The sequence below is a fragment of the Centruroides sculpturatus genome, unplaced genomic scaffold, assembly GCF_000671375.1.
Source record: "Centruroides sculpturatus isolate CEXI.00-Female unplaced genomic scaffold, Cexi_2.0 scaffold67, whole genome shotgun sequence".
In the NCBI taxonomy this organism is placed as follows: Eukaryota; Metazoa; Arthropoda; class Arachnida; order Scorpiones; family Buthidae; genus Centruroides; species Centruroides sculpturatus.
Genome location: NW_019384305.1, coordinates 1,008,580 through 1,029,385, shown reverse-complemented (window position 1 = coordinate 1,029,385; position 20,806 = coordinate 1,008,580). Strand labels below are relative to the sequence as shown.

General features: G+C 29.0%; 2 protein-coding genes across 2 annotated transcripts; both read right to left on the bottom strand.

Moving 5' to 3' along the window:
- Positions 1-392: 392 nt before the first annotated feature.
- Positions 393-7,760, bottom strand: LOC111618874 (nose resistant to fluoxetine protein 6-like). The gene is made up of 11 exons (XM_023360499.1): positions 7,622-7,760; positions 6,731-6,901; positions 3,942-4,035; positions 3,743-3,835; positions 3,491-3,656; positions 2,174-2,253; positions 1,961-2,086; positions 1,757-1,877; positions 1,481-1,667; positions 1,265-1,407; positions 393-987 (listed from the first exon to the last, which is right to left on the bottom strand). The coding sequence occupies exons 1-11, from the start codon at positions 7,689-7,691 to the stop codon at positions 727-729; spliced, it is 1,512 nt and encodes a 503-aa protein (XP_023216267.1). The 5' UTR covers positions 7,692-7,760; the 3' UTR covers positions 393-726.
- On the bottom strand, positions 7,703-14,881 carry LOC111618605. The gene is made up of 4 exons (XM_023360164.1): positions 14,549-14,881; positions 7,978-8,219; positions 7,804-7,885; positions 7,703-7,722 (listed from the first exon to the last, which is right to left on the bottom strand). The coding sequence occupies exons 1-4, from the start codon at positions 14,832-14,834 to the stop codon at positions 7,703-7,705; spliced, it is 630 nt and encodes a 209-aa protein (XP_023215932.1). The 5' UTR covers positions 14,835-14,881.
- Positions 14,882-20,806: the final 5,925 nt, after the last annotated feature.

Sequence of the window (20,806 nt, the reverse complement as noted above, 5' to 3'; positions counted from 1 at the left end):
TTCTAAATATTAGTCTCTTTCACCTACTGGCATGTCTATTTTTACGTACTGATCCGTACCATACTCAGTACCTCCACATTGTCGGTACCTTCCACATTGTCAAAATCGAAAAATGCTATGCGCCGTGAGGTAATATATACAGAATCAATAGATATACTGGGCCTTCAGCTATGCTGTAGAGTTAATGCGTCAGCAAACCGATAGCTGGCGCTAGAGTCGCATTACGGCGAAAAGTTATTGGTTTATCTATTGTTAGTAAGTAGTTTTACCGTTTTAAAGGATACAAACAAGTTCATATTTTTCTTTAATATATTTTATTAATTCATTCACTAGTACATTTGAATAATTATTAAATGTTAATTGAATTCATTTCGTTATTTACTTTTTAACAGTAATTTTATACAAAACAATTATTCTTCTTAATTATATCACATATAAATTGGAAGATTTTCTGTATTTATCAAAATAATTTCTTTAAAACAAGTTTTATACACGACTCGTAAACTGCAATGCTATCTTCAATTAATTATATTCTGAAGATCGCTTTATAATATAATATATAACATTTTTGTACAAAGTAAGTTATATATAACAGGTATAAAATTAATATATAACATGTTCCATATGTGTAAATTCACATAAAAATTTACATTCTTGTGCAGTTTAACATGTGATACCTTCGTTTTATACAGCAATAAAATTGATATCTTATATTTTACACAAATTTTATAGACGATATATATATTTTATTGAATCCTTGTCAGGTGGCAAATTAACTGTCGAACTACAAACAGTATTAATATATATCTTATTATGATCTTTATCTATTACATCGATTTTCTCAGAAATAAATTCATTTGAGGCAATTTTTTTTATATTTCTTCTAAAAAGAATTGATTGTAAAGCGAGAAATGGCGATTCGGCTATGAGAGAAATCACAAAAGCACAAAGAAAGGATAAAACAATATGGCCTATTACCAAATACATCTGAAAATATAAAATTTATCTTTTGTAATTTATATCGTTCAATACAGAAATTGCGGCCGAAGTTTTCACTTTAAAACGTGAACGTCGAACGTCGAGCAACGCCATCTTGTAAACTTAGAAGTTTGACAATGGCGTTTGGAACGTCGAGCATGATTCCATTAAGTCTTCTAGGCTTAAAGAATGGAGGCGCTCACAACGTTCGACGTTCACGTTTTAAAGTGAAAACTTTGGCCGCAAACTTTCTAATAACTATTTCATAAAAGTCTATTTTATTTACCCAAGTAAAGTGAGATGGATAAATTGTATCTTGTCTTTCAGCGTTGTATATCCATATTATTAAAGGATGAATAAGATAAGTGGAATAAGAAACTCTACTAAAAGGCGCAAACAATTTGCAGCTAAGAAATTTACTTACGATTCCTGTTATGGAGTAAATGCCAATTAGTTTATTGCAATTCATATAAAATTTTTCATAATTTGGAACAACTTTTACCTCCGTAACCGTACACAGACGTTATTACAACCCAAGACACGCAGAGAGACCACACAGTTCGATTCGTGGATGCATAAAGAGCAGAGATCCACGGTGCAGGTTTATGACCTAAATTCCAATCTCTTGCAGAAAACAATACTGCGGCACTACAGACACAAGTGCAGATCCATCCTAATGCTTGAATCCACTAAACATTTTACAAATAAATTAGTTGTATTCGTAAATACTAAATACAATTTAAATCAAATTGTTTGAAAATTTAAAAAATTGCATTACTTTACTTAATTTTAATTGAGGCTTCTTGACTAGTAAATAACCAGTTGCTAATCCAATGCAAAATGCTCCAACGTGGGGATATGGTTTGTAATATACTTTTGACCAATCGAGGAATCGATCACTAAAACGAATAATATTTTGCGAAAATTTAAATAAATATAGGCCTATATTATTACTTTTAAAAAATGTAATATTAAAAATCACCTCGAATTTGTATACGATGCGGTTAATGCAGTTGGAGGTAGCTTCATGTAGAGTGTTATAAACGCAGTTACTATCATTGATAGAATCAGTAATATGAAATTGATTATAAGTCCAAGAGTAGACCACCTAATTAGATTTATAGAGAGGAAAGACAGAATTAGTTTTTGATTTATCAATTAATACATAAGTGTAAACTGCGTAATCATTTTTTACCTAATGAGCGGTATTACTACTATTAATGATGCCATGTAAAGTTGTGTATCCGTTGCTAAGTACCAACTGTGATCTAGACACTAAATAAATAAAATTTCTCTATGAAATATTGTAATTATTTATTTAATTTAAAAATACTATTTTTGTGATATTAAATATTAAAATGAATATAATAAGTTATTATAATTGACTTGCATAATTCGAATTGATTATAAAGGGAAGTAAAATATATGCAGAATGGAGGTTATTTAATTTAGGCACAATTCACCAGCACTTTAATTTATTAATGTGAGTGTATAACCCATATTAATAAAATATGGGCATGTTGCGGGGTTTGTAATAAAACGTGGGTGAGGCATGTCTATGAAAGAACACGGATTAACAATGAGTGAATCCAAATTTAGTAATAGCATGTGTTTTTATAGTTGAGCCGTTTTTCCATTAGTTCTCAATTTTACTAAAGGCATACAACGTAAATACATTCTTCTAAAGATTAACTCATAAATTATGTATTTTTTATAATTCACTTTGAACATGTTTCCCAATTATACCAAGGATAATGATTCTGTTTCACACTTTTTGTGTGCTCAAGGATGCCGCTCAAGGAAAACTTCAACTATATCCTTAGATTAAACAAATCTGTAGATTATATCACTAAAATGATTCAATAATGAAAACGGTTTTTATTTTTATTTTAAAACTGTCAGTCTTTGCAATTAAATGCATACAGAATTCTTTTAGATATTGCTCTTTCTATATAAAATATACAAGTATAAATAATATAGTAGCGTTATATTGTTACGACAAATATATATTTATAACTCGGCCTTGTTTAAATTATCTAAATTTCAAGATTATATTTTAAAAATTCGATTTGAATAATTATTTATTAGTTTAATTCAAGTTCTAAGAAGGCCAGATTTAATCATACATTTTTTTAAAAAAGAAATGTCTAATTAGAAAATAATTGTAGATTTAAAATAATTTGAATTTTTAATGCATTTTTTTTTTGTTGCCATTTGGATAAAAACGATGCAAGAATAGTTTATAGTATGGGGATTAGGAAAATCAATCGACACAAGGAACAGCAGAGATCTGACTGTTCCTTTATTAAAGTAAAGGACGTTTACAGTACTACAGTGCTTTGGTATAATGAGACTGGTGTGCACTATAATTTCAATATGGCTTTGTTTTTTATAATAAAAATAACGTGAAAATTACACCGTATTGTCATAAAAATGTAAATAATTTCAATATAATTTAATGCATTATGATTTATATATTGTCACCTTCCTGTATTAAATTGAATGGCCTTACCCCGTTATGACTTTCGATAAAGTTATTAATAAATAATAAATTTCTCCACCACCCTTTACGGCATTTTTCAACTTCCGGATCAAGAGTTAAGTTCCAGACAGGTCCATCACCCAACAATGGTAAAACGAATAAAATTCCAATAACCACAGCGTACGTTGGTGTTAATCTGAAATATTGTTAAACCATTATATAAAAGTTTATTAAATTAATATCTTCTATATTATATTTTATGAATTTTAATAAATGATATACCTGAAAAATCGATAGATGATGAAAACAGGAATATTAAACTTCTTCTTATGCTTTCTTACAATATTTAACGTTGTATAAGATACTAACAAGCCACTAAAATTTAAATTAAATTATTTTATTTTTTTATGTTCTTCATCTATAATTTATTTTTTAAATATAATTTTTAATAAAAAATAATATAATAAAAAAAAGTTTTTACCTGATAAAGAAAAAAGTATCCACTGAAAGTGTGCCATTGGCAATAAATTGAAGATCAAATCCTCTAAAGAATTCTTTATAAAATAATATACCAGCTAAAAGTAGAAAAATATCAATTTGAAACGTTAAAAATATACTACAATTTATATATACTTAATTAATATATACAAAATATACTTAAATTTAAAATGCATGATATAATTAGCACACACGCATCACAATGTATGTATCTTCGCGTGGTATACGATAACAATACCATATTCCTCCTACCCTAATTATTGTGCCCTCTCGACAAGAAAGCAAATAGAAGAAAAGAAGCACCAACTATTCGTCCATGTACCATAGGCAGGTTGATGTGGTAGTGGCAAGAACACTGTGCTTTTGTGGTAAAGATGTGAAAACAGTGGCGTGCCAAGAAGGAGAGTTTTGAATCATCCTGTATATTTGCCGGCCGGAAGACAAGGGAAATTGTAAGGCATCAGTTTACCGTTCTGGGGACCTGAGCTCGATCCGGGTTAGTCGAAAACCTATAGGAATTTTTAGAGGAGGTAGAATCCCGAATAAGTCATGGAGTCCCGAATAAAGTCATGCCCCGTTTCTTACGATCTGACTGCCCCATTGTGGGCCTGGCCCAACCTACAACGAACTTGAATAAAGGTCCTCTTAGTGCCAACAGTGCAAAGAATAATTAAAAAAAGAAACTGTATATTTTAACTGTTATTGCAACATGTTTCAATATTTAAATACAAATATTGAAAAGTGTTCATGTAATAACCTGAAACATTGGCTATAAGTCAAGGTTATATTTGTAAAATTCATTGTAATCGTCCTTTGCACGATAGCGACAAATACATAAAAACTAATAACGTAATGAATCGATTACACGTGTAAAGGCGTGGAGCTATAATACTAGAGCGGCAGCCCCTAGAATAAAGTGAAACCGTACAGGACGGAAGTGGCCATCTTGAGCGTGGAAGAAATATAGTAAGCTCGTTGCGTAAAGTTATAATTCGACGAAGCATTTCTGTTATTTATTAAGGTTTTTATTAACATATTACTCATCTCTATGTGCATTAGAAAACCTTTGAAATTAACAATAGGAAATTAAGATTTACATTACGTAAGTAATAATGTTATTCCTGATGCCGTCCTTTTCTTATTGATGTTTATTCTGGACTTCTGCGGTAAAAGATTTACACGCGATTTAACTGCAAGTGAAGAAGTATATGAAGAAAAATATACTGTGAAGAGCAGCCCACCTCGTCATTTTATACATTTTAAACATATTTGTATAAAATAAACTAGATTAATATAAAAAACAGATGTGGATCTTACTTGGCAAATTTTCAATTTACCTTAAATTTGTATTCTAAATGATAATACGATAGGTATAAGCTGTCATTGTTTGCCAAGGTTATTAAAAAAAAAATACATTATTCTTATCAACTACGTAATCTTAATGCCATACATAGAGTAATTAAACTTAGTGCTTTTAACAGTTCCTAGAAATTACCAAATAAACTGAAGACGTGAAGAAAATTATATGTATTATAAAAACTTTTCACACTTATTTCAGTGTTAGAAAATTATTAAAAACACCTAAGAGAATACAAATGAAGTCAATTCTGAGTAAGAACACTCCATTACTTCTTTTGAAATTCCTATTTAATGTTAAAATATATAGGTAATTCCGAATTCTTTGAATAATTCGAGACTATCAAATTTCATATTTCGAAAGTAAAGCTCATAAAGAAAAAGTAGTAATTGTAGTTAACTGATTAATAGATTGCGTGACATCTACACGATTTATATGGAAATTTCCTCTACACGTGTTCTGTAAATTCCTTCCTCAGGGCGAAAATACCACGTGCTTTGTATTAACAATAGCATTTGTATCTTGATGACTGAATTCTTTATGTATTAGTCTCTTTTTTGTTGTTGTTGTTGTTGTTGGAATAGTGCCATTTTTAATCAATTTGATGTCATCTCTTTTAATTTAAACTGAAGAATTTTAAAGAATTTATATAAAAATGTACACTACTTCGATCGATCGAGCAGACCTTATGCTTTTGTGATGTATAAGCAGGGTACTACAAAAGCAAAAATTAGCTTAATATTCCTTCTTGAATTTGAATGAAAAGAATTCGAATGTATTAAGAGAATAAATGATAATTTATTTAACACAACACAAGCTATAACAAAGAGCATCTTAGGTACTGTACATACAATGCTGTTTTGGAGATTAAGAAAAGGGCAACCCGACGACAAAGGGGGTAAGTGTCGCAAGTACCCCAATGTGTGTAACATTTATCTGGTGTAGTTTAAAAATTATATAAAATGATAAAACCTGTTGAAAAATGGAAACCTGCCAAAACAGATAAAGTAAAAGTTTACAGGTTTACACAAGTTTTTATTGTATTATTAATTTAATTAAATACTGTTAACAGGAATAGAGACTAATGTAAAGATACCAAGCTATAAAAATAAAAATACACGTAATTTTTTTGTGTTTTTTTAAGATTACTCGTTGAATTTCAATAGGAATTTGTTAGTAAATTATCAATTACTTAATTTCATATCTTAATTAACGTAACTGTATAATTCTATGCATTCTATGAAATGAGTTATTATAGCAAATGCTTTGTCATACTTTCAAAAATTGATTCTAAAGAGCACAGTTACCTGACTTTTGGATAACCCTATATATAGTTTAATATAAATGTAAAAATTATATAAACTACAGTTACATACAGTATTATATTAGGAGAATTTATTTTAAAAATAACTTACCTATAGACTGTGTGTCTATGTATAAATGAGAATGGCATAAAATAATCCACGATATAGAAATCACTCTTATACCGTAGAGAACTGTTAACGTTTCAGAAGATTTCTTGCTAAGAAATAATTTCTGTACATTGGTATACAATGAGAAGGATAAAAATATTTCTTTCGTCAAACCTTACGTAAAAAAGAATAAATTCTCAACGTTTAATAAAATTAAAAACAAATCAAAGTAGTAAACTATACAATGTGTTTACTTTAACATTTATCCAGGCGCAAAAGATATCTTTCCGTGCATTACAAGAGTATTTGCATATGATTCAGTAGTTTACTGAGATGTTTAGAGTGACTTAAATTAATTTATTTAATCAATTTTGACAAATCATTTAACGACACATGATCCTTATAAAAGAGCCATCGTGCAAAGACTACTGTGAAATGATTACACTTTATGGGGATGAGACGAAACTTATGAGAAGCAGCATGTAAATGCCACGTCTTGTCCGCTATGCTACAGACCCGGAAGTGCACGAGGACCTTCAGAACACCAAGTTAATTAGGCAGGCCTTTCAAACGGACCACATTCATAGCCTAGAGACTTTGGAATATAAAGCCAGCAAGACCGGCAACTGTATTAACTTTAAAGACGTATGCGTGGAAGTACCTTTATGAAAAATTCGGGCAAATTTAACCTATATTAATTTCATCTCATATATAATACATCTTAACTGTTACTTGTTATTAAAGATTCCATTTTTATTTTTATTTTACTGTAAACATTACAGTGAAACTCATACACCACATGCTTAATACTCGTGTGGTGCTAGAAAGATCTCTTTTGTGCCTTAATAAATGTAAAATGAACATTCTTTTTACATAAAGAAGAAATTTATTTACCAGAATTCTGTTTCTCAACATCATAATTACTTGCATGTCTTTGTAGCAAATCCATAATTGTTCCAATCATCACAAGCAAAATTAAACTCGAGATAAAAATGCTGAATATAAAATTTTATAATTATTTTCTCGAAATTAATTTTTTTAAATGTAATTATTCTTTTTAATATTTATAACAGAACTACAGGAAGAGGGAACACATATTCCGACTCTAATAGCGTGTTGAAGATAAACGTGAGCGTAACTGACTAAATTATTCTGTACCTAAATGATATCAAAATTTATAAAATCTTTTAAATTTTTCGTAATTTCGTAATTTTAAATTTATGAGAAATATAAAATCTGTAGCTACATACAGAATCTTTGTCGGTAATATTAAGAAAATCGGGAACTGTGTCGTAAGATGAAATATCCTTTCCTACTGAAGGGGGAGGTAAACGATAATCGAGAATGCAATAACGAGGAGAAAAGTTCTTCCAGTCTGTGTTAAAAGTCTTCTTTACATCATCAACAAGATGTTTGCATTGATAATAAGATCCAAAATCTGTTAAAGTTCCACCAAAATGTCCTACTGGTAGTTTACCCCACGAATCAAACACTAGAAATAGAAATTTTAGTTAATTTGTTGATTGTTATTTTAATGAATAATTTTCTAAAAAACTATTACTAAATTATTTACTTTATTTTATCTATTTAGATGTTAAATTCATAAATATTTAATAAAATAAAATACATTTTAACCAAAGACTAGATTACTTACAAATTTGATTATATCTCAAACTAGTATATTTATTATATTTAATTTTTTTTTAATTAAATGGAAGCAGAAATCGGGTAAATAACCTCTGTAAATACGATTCTCAAGAGGTTCTGGTATCATCGGTACAAGTTCCAATCATCAAGTAGCTTCTTCCTGTTTGCGGAAGTAAACTCCACTAACGTGCGCTACTGGGCTCAGGAAAATCCTCATTGTTTCCGAGTGAAGTACGTCAGCAGAGTGTTAACAGAATGATCATTTGACCGACAAGTTCTTGGGTTATTTTATATTGGCGGCATCTTTAACTCTCAAAAGTATTTGGAGCAGTTAGTACACCCATTGGATTGTTCCAATTAGAGAGCGGTTACAAGCCACTTTTCAAGGAATGCGGATTAGTCGAGGTGGACAATATCCATAGCCTCCACGCTCTCCTGATTTGATGGCATTCGATTTTTTTATGGGGCTACATAAAAGACAGGGTTTCTCAAATTGTAGTTGAAAATGTCTCATATTTACAACAATGCATATTGTGTTTCAAATTTTGAAAAAATTACTATGTATGTTTACTATTTCCAAATGCAACTGTAGAAAGAGTCTTTTTATGTAGGGAGCCTTTTGTGACTTCTTACGTAACCATGTAAATGTTACAAAATGGCAACAAAATTAAACATTTTGGATAAGCTGATCGTGATAAATTATTATACTGTATATTCACCTTCTTTTCCACGTTGTCAGAGAAAACACACCCCAATAATTTGGCCCACATTCACACTCTATTAGTCCAATTAGGAGTTTACTGTATAATAAAATACTGTAAGGTTCATCCCCTTGATTATTTCCTAATCAGCCATGTCCACTCTATTTTCCATATAATAGTTGACCTGTAACATTATGTACTACAGTATTTTTCCACCCGCCATGCATTGTTCAAGTTCTGTTAAACCCTGAACCTTCCTTTCTACATGTATCTACCCTAATCGTTAAATAAAATATTTTTGTATTGTATATATAAGTAACTTAAAATACTTTTAAAATATTTAGTAATTAAAAGAGTACTATTTTCAGTAATTTAAATGTATTTATACAATCTTACAATGTATTTGAAACTCTCTTAAATCTGAAAAATACTAATTTTCCTCCTTCAAGTTGTCATTTCTTTCAATTGTTAGCCCTTCAAATAATTCATTTTTATCAAAGTCTTTCAAGGTTATAAATAATTTCTATCTAATAGATTCAATGAAGGACACGTCATCTACATGTCATATATGTTAACATCTATTTAAATTCAGTGTTAATAATACAGTAACATAATTAATCTCATGTGTGATAAAAATTAATATTTAATCTTCACAGTAGAAGTTAATAGAATGAAAGATTTTATGAAATTTCAAGAAAGTAAATAAATGTAAATTTACACAACTTATTGCTGTATTTTTATAATATAATTTTCAGTCTTCGTTCAATTGTAAGGGGTTTTTTTCAATGATTTAAATCACGAATTTATAATGTAATTTTTGACATAGTTGACCTTTCGGTTTCACGATATAAATATATATTTCACAATAAGTTTCACATCAGTATTTCACAATGTTTTGTAAAAGTATTTTATGATATTTTTGGGTAATTTTCTAGTGTAATTTTCCTTATAATTTATAAAATTTAAATTTATGACAAAGATTAATTGACTTTATAGATTTAAATCAATATTTCCCTGTGTTCCAATGTAAACATTACTTTTCTTATGAATAAATTTTTATATTTCAATGCTTTCTAGAAAAGTTAAAGAAAAGGCATTTTAATCTTAAATATTCATATAAGTACATGTACATATGTGTATATTTATATATTTATTAGTACAAGATCATTATAACAATAACAAAATTATCTTAAGATTACAAAAAGGTAGTACAGTACAATCTTCTTATAGCCCAAAATTCAAAGACCTATTCAAGATTTAAAGATAATTTAAGCATTTCAAGATGTAGGTAAACGTTGCTTCATCTTTTTAATACTTATAAACCAAATTTAAATCATTTATTTAATAAGAACAACAAGGAAATAATAATAATCAATAATAGTGTTTAAAGCCATCAACAATATTTCGAAGATTTAGTGAACTTTGCTCCTATAAAAAACAGCATTTCAATGAAAACTAACAGTGTATAACAATAAATAAAGGTTTTTGTTTCTTATTTGAACATTGATAAACAACTTATAAAGACAATGGATATTTAGATTCACTTGAAATTATTAAACTTTCCAATAAATTTTTAAATTTCTATACAATAATTTTATGCTAATTCAATTTGAAAAATGAAATTTTTTTATTCGAAAATAGAATGTTTTCAAAATATTTCTGAGAAAATTATTCAAATTTGAAGGAAATATCCCGAGGTACAGTACATAATTCCTCACGCAAATCAAGCTCTTTCCTTTAATTATTCTTTCAGAGAGACATTTCCCTTGGCAGATCGCCCAAGTGTTTCCCTGTCTTATTATTATCAATTTAAAATAATTTTTATATCATTAATTATTATAAAAAGGAAAATAAATGGCTTAATTTTTCGAGGTAGAGATGATCTTTTAAAANGCATACTTATCCTTTTTTAACCCCATTCCCGATAACCCGGCATTTTCACAAACTCGGCCACCCTTCGGTCCACATTAGGCCGAGTTTTCGAGGCTCTACTGTATTGTAATCTCTCCCCATAAGTTTTCCTATATTAAATATAATAGCCATTAAAATTATATATATATATGCACAATTGCTGAGAAAGTGAAATATTTATTGATAATTTACACATTAATTAACTCTCTAATAAAATTTTTAAAGTTGTACCTCAATACATAATTTAAATATTTTATTTAATTAGTAAAAAACAGGCCTATGTAATTCAAAAACTTATAGATGTATTCATTACTATGTTTAAATTTAAAGTAATTTTGACCTCTTATTCTAAATTTTTCATTTATTAAAGTAAACCTGTAGAGAATAAACTAGTTTTTTTACTAATATAAAAACGTAAGTAAAAAATTCTTTAAATGTTTAAAAAAACATTTATATACATTTAATTTTAATTATAAATAATTTAATATATTGTTATTCATATTTTTACTATTCAATTCTTAAAGTTTTCTACCCAATTGTTGACATAAATTAAAATTTAGGGCATATTTGAACATATCATTAAATAAGTAACTAGTTTTATTCTCATTCCACTTTCTCTATTTTCTAGTTTTAGACTTTTTAATTTATAAATTAATCATAGTGACCTTTTATAAATAATTAAATTATATTATGTATAGAAATTTAATGGAATAAAATTTAATATTTTAAACGTATCCCTCCCCATTATTATTTTTTTTTTTTACATTTTTAGGTTCAGGACACCTTGAAACGTTCGAGAAATGTAAAAATATTCTGGGTATTTTCCGTATATATCGACTTTAATGAGGTGTGTGTGGGGTGGCACCATTACGTTCACCCACTTTGAAGCTTAATAACTCCCGTGATTTTTGTCGAAAATTTCTAAAATTTTGCAGGGAAGTTTGTGTATTAGGAGGATTGATACTATTAAATTTTGGTGATTAAAGGGCGACGGGGTGAAGAGATAAAGGCGACCCCCTTTATCTGTTCACCCCGTCCACTCCAGTATGATCGGACTTAATCGCTTTTTTACTCGTTATTAGCATTTACAATTGTTTTTTGAATAAAACTAAACCCTTCCATTAAAATTAAGAATTTTGCCATTTTATAATTAAGAAAGAAAAGTTTTTATTAAAATATGATACCAGATGGCGCCACCAAATGTTGCCGAGAAAGTTAAGCAACTCGTTGAATTTTTTTTATTATTTTATATAAAATAAAAATTTATTCTCGTGTTTAAGCGAAGTATTTATTCAATTTTATCGTCGTGTAATTAAATCATTTAATATTTTCTGAATATTAACCCGAATAACTTTAAGATAATTATAGATACAATAAACACAGCTTCTATTTATTATACTATATTTAAAAAAAAGAGGGAGATAAACTATAGTTAACCTAGTTTAACACGTTTTATAACTCAAGTTAGAGAATTTATAAAGATTTTCTGAATTATCTTTAATACTAGAGATTCAAATTATAATTAACATCAGAATTGATTTTATTTATATTAAAACATAACCAAATTTTCTCATTTTTAATGTGAATTTTACTTACATAATATGAATAAACTTACATAAGGGAGGATCAATAAATAAGGTAACAAGATCTGACAATAGAGAGGAAGATGACTAATTGCCTAGTATTGAGATGTACACTACTTATAATATTAATATATATACGTATAAATATTTCTATACATATGTACTCTTTTATCCAACTTGAAATAGTCCCATGTTTTTTTTCCATTACGTCTTATTGATAACATTCAAAATCGTACCCGATCCACCCTAATAACCTCAACAAATTTCCCTAAATGACCTTAAAACACTACAAAGAAACCTGTTTATCTATGAATCTACGGTTGTAGCGTGATATTAAAGATTACATACTCAATTATCATACTACCAAACGTTTAATGGTGTCATTGAAGGATACGTAACGAATAACTTTTTATATTACTCTCTATAAGAACCACCCAGAACCATTAAAGTTCTGGGGCAAAATATAAATATGGAATCTAAGAAATTAATTTATTATATTAACGAAACGAAGAAAACTTTATATAGGAAACCAGAGCAATTTACTTCTTGGTTTCCCCTGTTTTCTCTTTAATATACAGTAAACAGCAATAAAAATGTGTTAGTGCTTTACATTATATAATAAAATATTACCGTATAAAAACACAAGAATAATTAAAATAAATAAAACGAGGTTGGCGTAATGAACAAACTTTGTAACGGGGTCAGTCTCGTGATTCTAAATCCCACTTTTTAATGGTGAAAATTTTGAATTATTATTTAAAAAAAATACAGTAACCGGTTGCTTAACTTTCCCCCGGCAACGTTTAGTAGCGCCATCTGTTATATAGAAATAGAAATAAAATTTAAATATTTCTAAAGTTGATCTTTAACATAAATCACGTTTTATTTTATAAAATGAAATCAATTAATCATGTCATTTTGCCATTTACTTTCTTTATTTCAAGTGTTATAAGCAGGAAGAAACCTTTAAAATAATAATCAAGTTAACAGATAAGATCACATATTCTTTATTTGATTCGAAACTACGAAGCTTCAAACCAGTTTTACTTCGAATTTTGTAAATCTTACACATAAGCTCTTACTCCTAATGCAATACAAAATTAAAATAAAAGCACTCATAACATGTATAGGCGATTACACCATAGTAGATTAACAGAATAAGTGAAGAATAATAATATAAAGTAAGATTTCTTTCTCGTGTTGTTGTCCTTGTAATCTGGCACGTATAAATTTACATTAAAACATTCAATAACCGTGATTCAAATCTTAGTATTCAAGGTTGTTTGAAAAAAAAAATGAAATAGATTATCTATCAATTTAGTAATACAATAATAAAAAAAATACATATTCACTATGGATTACTTTCATAGAAAAAGAATAGAGAAGGAGATTTTCCTTACAGGAAAATCGTTCTTAATTAATTGTAAAGTAGATAAAGGTGAGGACATTGAAAACCTTTCTGATGAATTACTCTTGTCAAATTAATAGAAATAATATCTTTTGTTTTCTATTATCCAGATACACCGGAGCTCTTCATTACCCCAGTTAATAGAGTTTTTAACGTTTATATGTACACTATATTATATATTTGATTAATAAATATAATATTTAACGACTAATTTATTTATTATTTATACTTTATCAGGATCATATATGAAAGTTGCTTTATATTCTAACAATCAATAAATATAATACGATAATTTAAGTATGTAAATGAGCTCAATAATCTGTCAAATTTACTTCATATTTAGTTTATTAGTACATAAACTATAGCGTGAAATAAATGTTATTTGGGTCGTTATGTCAGATTAAATTAGATACGAAAACCGTTTAATTTAAAAAAAAAATACTCGCTTTGTATATAAATTAATTAATTAAAGTCTAAATTAAACATAATATAAAATTTATTTATTATTATTATTATATTATTTTTAAATTCTTATATTAAATAAATATAATAATTTTTTTTTTATACTCACTTTTAAAAGCCCAAATTTTATTATTTTGTAGACCATATAGAAACTGTTTAAAAGATTCTTTACATTCTTGAGTAATATTTATTTCTTTGGCTATTCTTTTTATTCTGGGTTGTATGAATTTCACTATAACTTTTGTAATAAATTTCAGATTTTCTAAAGTGTTTGACCACATTTTTTTCAATTCTTCGTCATTTTCTATTGTTCCTTCTGACTGTATTTCAGACATTGAGAAAGTTTGAGTAAATAAAAACAAGCAAATAATAATTAACTTAAGAGTCAGAGTCATGATCGTGTTTTCTTTCACTCGTTCTAAACAACAAATGTCGAACGTGACCTAAAACTTTCTATACTTTTCTACTGTATTATAAACAAAACACCAGCACCGGTGTTTCCACCTAGCGGGATTTAATTGAATCATTTTCCTTTTCGTCTTGCAGGAAAATTTATTCTAAAAAACATTAACCTTAAACAATAAGGTAAACATGTTTAGAGTTATAAAAAAAAATGTATAAATATAACATAATTAATACAATTATTTCTTTTTAAATGTATTAATAATATAAATGTTATAAAAGGGTTCGGTTCGTAGTGGCTGTGTTTAGAAATTTCACTGTACTTGTTGTATCAAGATCTTTGAAGGCATTTATGAAGTTTGTGAAAGACTCGATTATATATCTGGTTGAGGGAAGCAGAATTGACGTTTCGAATTCCTAAAATGTAAGCAGTTCTGAGGAGATTGAGCAGTGGATACGTCAGGGTATACGTGTTATACGATACATGGCAGGCATATTATTAGATACTGTGCCAGAGAGACTACTGTCTGATCGTGAGACAAGCACTAAAGTTGCAATGGTGTCTTTGTCCACCATTTAGAAGACAGGTTACACAACTTTATCTTTTCCAGTACCATTGGTAGGCAATTAGTACATGTAAATTTGCTTGCATTAAAGACTGATACGTGAATCACAATTCTGTTTGAGAACAAAGGATTATTGTGTTAGAAGGTAGAGGACCACTGGTAAGTAATGATGGATTAACCCTCAACTGGGCCGAGACACTATTATAATATGGCCCTGGTAGTGATAAAAGAGACATTAACAACACAGAAGTACGTCCAAGAAATCCTGCGCTCTTATCTATTTCCTTTCATGCAACCATTTTTAACAATGTAATGCTCGGTTGAGGAATGTCTCCGTTACTTTGCCACACTTCTTTGGCCTGCTCAGATTTGTCATTTATCGAGCATCTGTGAGGCCTGATGAAACTGCATCTGGGTCTGATTCGTAGGCCCAGAGAATGACCTCTGTAGACAAATCTATCATAGAATAGCATATAGTACATATGTTTTCGACCCGATTCATCGACTCAAATATTCAGGCAAAATGAAGTACTAAAGATTCCTTTAAACTGCACTGTTATCTCACAGGAAATTGTCCTTTGCTATGATATTACAATACATTAAACAGATTATTGGCTTATTTCGTACTTCTAACCCTTCTATTTTATTATACAATTATAGTATTTGATTTATATAACTACAAAGGTTATCTTGTAATTAATTAACCTTAACATCCGAAAGACTTCATATGAATTGTTGGGCTACAATTTGAAAATATTGTAGACCTATAAATTCCCACTATCGACCCTTTAAAGGTCGAGGAGGTGAAGAGATAAAGAGGGGTGTCGTGTGTCATATATCTCGAATGGGTAAAACTTAACTGAAGATTTTAGAATCTACAAGTTTTTTTGGTATCAAAGTGATAATGTCCATCCTCCTTAAAATCTAAGACCATTAAAATTTTAATTGATAATTCTCTGATACGTGAAAAATGCCAATGCTGGCATATGTTTATGTACAGATTACATGTGCATAAATGTAGGTCTATAGTGTATAAATATATACACGCGAATAAGTAAGTGTATTCAAACATAGATGTACGATTTTGTGTATTGTGTATAAGTATCTTATGTATATGTGTGCGTGTATGTAAATATATGTACGCTATACAAAGCCATTCACGAATTGTAAAACTACAATTAATGCAATTCTAATTTAATGTTTATCTTTTCCATCAGGACAATTCTCGGTTTTTTATGGTATAAAATAACACGAGAATGTTTACAGTATTTATCATAAAAATTTCTTTCTTTCAATGACACTCGTGATTTAAAAAACTCCACGTTTTAACGATATTCGTGTAATGAATATTTATTTTATTTTTTATATAAATAAGGTAATAAAAATTGAAAAAATATGACCTTTTGTGTAAGTAATGATTCCAAATTAACATAAGAATTCTTAATATAATTTACGATTTTTTAAATGTATTAGTTTGCTTTTGGGCAATTATACTGTATTGTATAATATAACGTCATTACCACGTATAATTTTACATGAAAAGATGTAATATTTGCTTATTATATAAACACTAAAAGGGGAAAGATATTCAAAATAATACATTGAAGATGTCATGGTCAACTGCTAAACGTACAGTACTTTATACGAAATAAATATGACACAATGATTTATATATAACTTATTATAGAAATATATATTATACGTTTATTTTATCCCAGAATATAATTTATATTTATAATTTAAATTATTTATTGCTATAAAAAAAAAACTGGAAAGTAAAGATTAATGGCTCCACCTTGATCGTCTTTCAACGGAAAATCGAGCAGAATTTAATGCAAGAGCAGTGTGAAAACATTCAAAAGTGGGCGTTTTTTCGGCACGAAACTCACGAAAAATCAGTGGTAGAGGGTTCCTTACTATTAGAAGAGTCCATCCCGCTCCTCTGTGTATGATTCGAATAATAGAAGCAGCTACTATTCAAGGTCGATTAGTATTTCATGGAGGTTATTATTGGTATAAAACAGGTATTTTTTACATTACGAATTGAAAGTTATTTTTTACGTCTACTGTATTATATCGTTATATATATATATAGAGTAATAAATAACCTCTACCACCAAATGTAGTAAAAATTACATTATATATTATCACTAAGCTTATAAAAATCGTAGCACACTAAACATGTGTAAAATGTGTAACATGTCCTCTCCTATTACTCACTCTCATTGGACGAAATATTACTGCCAGCAATAATTATCTCTTGTCCTTGCTTTGAAGTGTAATTTATATATTTCCTTTTATGTATTATTATACAAGTCAGAGGTCGGTAACAGTGACACGTGAAAGGATTTTTAATGGAATGTAACAGGTTTTGATCTCACAGTAAAATAATGAATAATTGACTGATGAAAAAGAATACATTAATAGTTAATTCACTGACAGGTTAAAAACAAACGTCCCTTTACACTACCACTACTTCGAATTTCCACTTATTACGTTTAAATTCATTAGAAATTTCTTCGACACATCACTTAAACTTCAAATCTTTTAAAAATTCATACGTAACCTGACCTTGTAATACATAATAATAATAATAATAATTTATAAGCATACCTACTAAGACCAATTTATTATTTTTTCATACAGGTAAGATTTCTGTTATATATAAACAGCGATTTCCTTAAAGGATTTACTATTGAATTTGGTTGCTTGTAATATTCTTACGTTATTATTTTATTAATTACTAAGGAATATAGGTTTTTGAAGAGGTATTTAAATGAAAACAGTAAGGTTTTACTATTATATTTTGTGTTGTAATGAAGTATCAAACAGGTAAAATTTACTTTACACAGCTTATTATAACAGTAGCTATTTATTGCTACTGTATAAAAAAAATATGTTTACTAACTACTAATATATATGTAAAGTTACTATACAGTAAGCAGGGTTTACTTACTACTACTACTACTACTATACAATACTTTTACTAACTGCTACAGTACATAAACAAGATTTTACCTACTGTTGGTATGTAACAACAAAAGAATTTATTATTATTATATTATTTTACTTCTACTACTGTATTATTAATATTGAAGTTGACTTACTTCTATATGCCCAAGGCTTGTTTTGACGCAAGGCAAATACAAGTTTCAAAATGCTGGCCTGACACGGTGTGGAGATATTGACCTCTGCACTCCCACGTATNTTCTAGATAATTTTCCCTTAATTTCTATAGTGGACAAACAACATGTACTGTGACATCAACAATGGATTCTCTTGTATCAATAACCTTGCTTAATTCCGGCCATACATTCTTCCATAATCCTTTCAAACATTTCTCGAAATTGATGTTGTCTACAGCATCCATGATATTATAGTTTTTCCAAAAATCTCTAACGGATTGTTTATCTGCTCCGTCTGTTTTATCAGTCAGTTGTCGTAATGTCCGCCGCAGATAATAAGCCATTAGCGTTACCACCCGGTATAAGTGTTAAACGATCTTTTCTAGCTTTAAATCCTGATGCTCGCTTTTTTTCACGGGATAAAAATATACGTTTTGGCATTGTCTTCCAGAAAAGGCCCGTTTCATCAACATTGAAAACTAATTCAGGAGACTGGCGTCTAATTACAGAACGATTCCGTAGCCGTAGTTCTGGTTTTTATCACGAGATATCGCTAGTGTCGTGACGTTCAGAAAGCGTGTACCTCGTACTGTACGGTGTGCTTGGAATTTTTTATCGATATTTTAGCTTTAAAACCATACTTTATCATCGATAATTGGTTGTGAAGTATTTCCGTTACGTTGCTAAGAAATCGTTATGGAAAATATTGCGTTGATATATTAGAAAATACTTGTTATTCAGATAAGCACTTCTCAAAAGGAATCTTACTAACAAGCATGTAGGTTTAGAAAATAGGCAAATTCTGGTGGAGGAAAAGTCTATATTCTGTGGTGAGACTTCATGTTCTGAAGGATTTTCTACTTTCCTTCGATTATGTGAACATTGGAGAAAGTACTGTACCTGTACATGGATTTGCCTGTAAAATTCAGAAGCTGGAATTCAAAACTATAAATTCTGTTCTGAAATTTTAAAAACGCTGTATTTAATTAATATATCTTAAAATAATTGTTTTTATGAATATTAACAGCTCATTCAGTTGTAAATAAAAATATCNAAATTCTGTTCTGAAATTTTAAAAACGCTGTATTTAATTAATATATCTTAAAATAATTGTTTTTATGAATATTAACAGCTCATTCAGTTGTAAATAAAAATATCATGAACTGTATTTGACAGATTTCTACGAATGGAAAGTCACAGATAAGTTGAGAACCAACTAAAATTAACTGTGTCGTACTGTCTAAAATTCATGGAATTTATAAATTCTATTCGCGCGACTCTGGCACATGGGATCATGACTACGCTCAATTCAGAAATGTACTGTACTTACAAAAGGAAAAATTCAATAACAGATTGTGCATATGAAAATGTTGCAAATGTATAATTTTCAATAAATCTTTTTCATAAAGAAAACAATTTTTCTTGTAAATAGCATTTTTTTCTTAACTAACGTTCAAATAAATCATTGCAGATCTGTTAAATCAGGCTACAAAAAGTTCATTAATATTTTACTGAGGTTGATTATTTGTTTATAGATTTAAACTACCGATTCAAAAGACTTTACTCAAATCACACAAGATACACTTAACTCTTGGTATTCGCTGGGGTTAGGTTTTTTAAAATCTCGTGAAAAGCAAACAAGTAAAACGGCAAAACCGTATTTGGGACAAGACTATGTCTTGTAGACGGAATCACTTTGATGCTCAAGGCAGGCCTCATTCTCATTCTCCTATCTTCTTTGATATCGCTGCTTTTGGGCCCGATCGTTCAAACTTCGCCGGTCACGATGCATTTACCATGAAATTAACCTATCCAATTTCAAAATTTCTCTCCGTTGCGTGTCGGCCCGGGTTGAATTTTTGTCGATGTATAACGAAAAGTTCCCTTTTTTTGAAAATTTTTTATCGGTCCCACGATTTTACTACACTAGATAATGTTTAAAAAAAACTCACTTGTAACGACATAAAACCCTGCTTTAATGCCATATTTGAAGCACTCTCAAATTTACAAAATTACATTACAAATTTTATTTAACATAGAAGAAACTACGTGTTCAGTCCTAACGTCTAGAGTTCATTTCTTAGAATGACTGCGGGTGGTACTCTCCCCTACCTAACTTCGGTGGGGTGAGGTGGCTGTTTTGCCTGTTTGTAGAAGAGTGTCGCCATTTTGGATTTTATTTTGACTCGATTCTCGTTCCCCCGACTACCTACGAGTCTGGATTTTTTTATGCGCAAAAGATTTGGGCACCTAACACTCTGTGCCAAATATCAA

Coding starts and splice junctions, on each gene's coding strand:
- LOC111618874 (XM_023360499.1), bottom strand. CDS start 7,691: ATGATTGGAACAATTATGGATTTGCTACAAAGACATGCAAGTAATTAT. Junction 6,902..7,621: donor TGTTGAGAAACAGAATTCTG/GTAAATAAATTT, acceptor TTTTTACGTAAG/GTTTGACGAAAGAAATATTT. Junction 4,036..6,730: donor CATAGACACACAGTCTATAG/GTAAGTTATTTT, acceptor TTCTACTTTTAG/CTGGTATATTATTTTATAAA.
- LOC111618605 (XM_023360164.1), bottom strand. CDS start 14,834: ATGACTCTGACTCTTAAGTTAATTATTATTTGCTTGTTTTTATTTACT. Junction 7,886..7,977: donor ATATTACCGACAAAGATTCT/GTATGTAGCTAC, acceptor GATATCATTTAG/GTACAGAATAATTTAGTCAG. Junction 7,723..7,803: donor ATGTGTTCCCTCTTCCTGTA/GTTCTGTTATAA, acceptor TTTTATATTCAG/CATTTTTATCTCGAGTTTAA.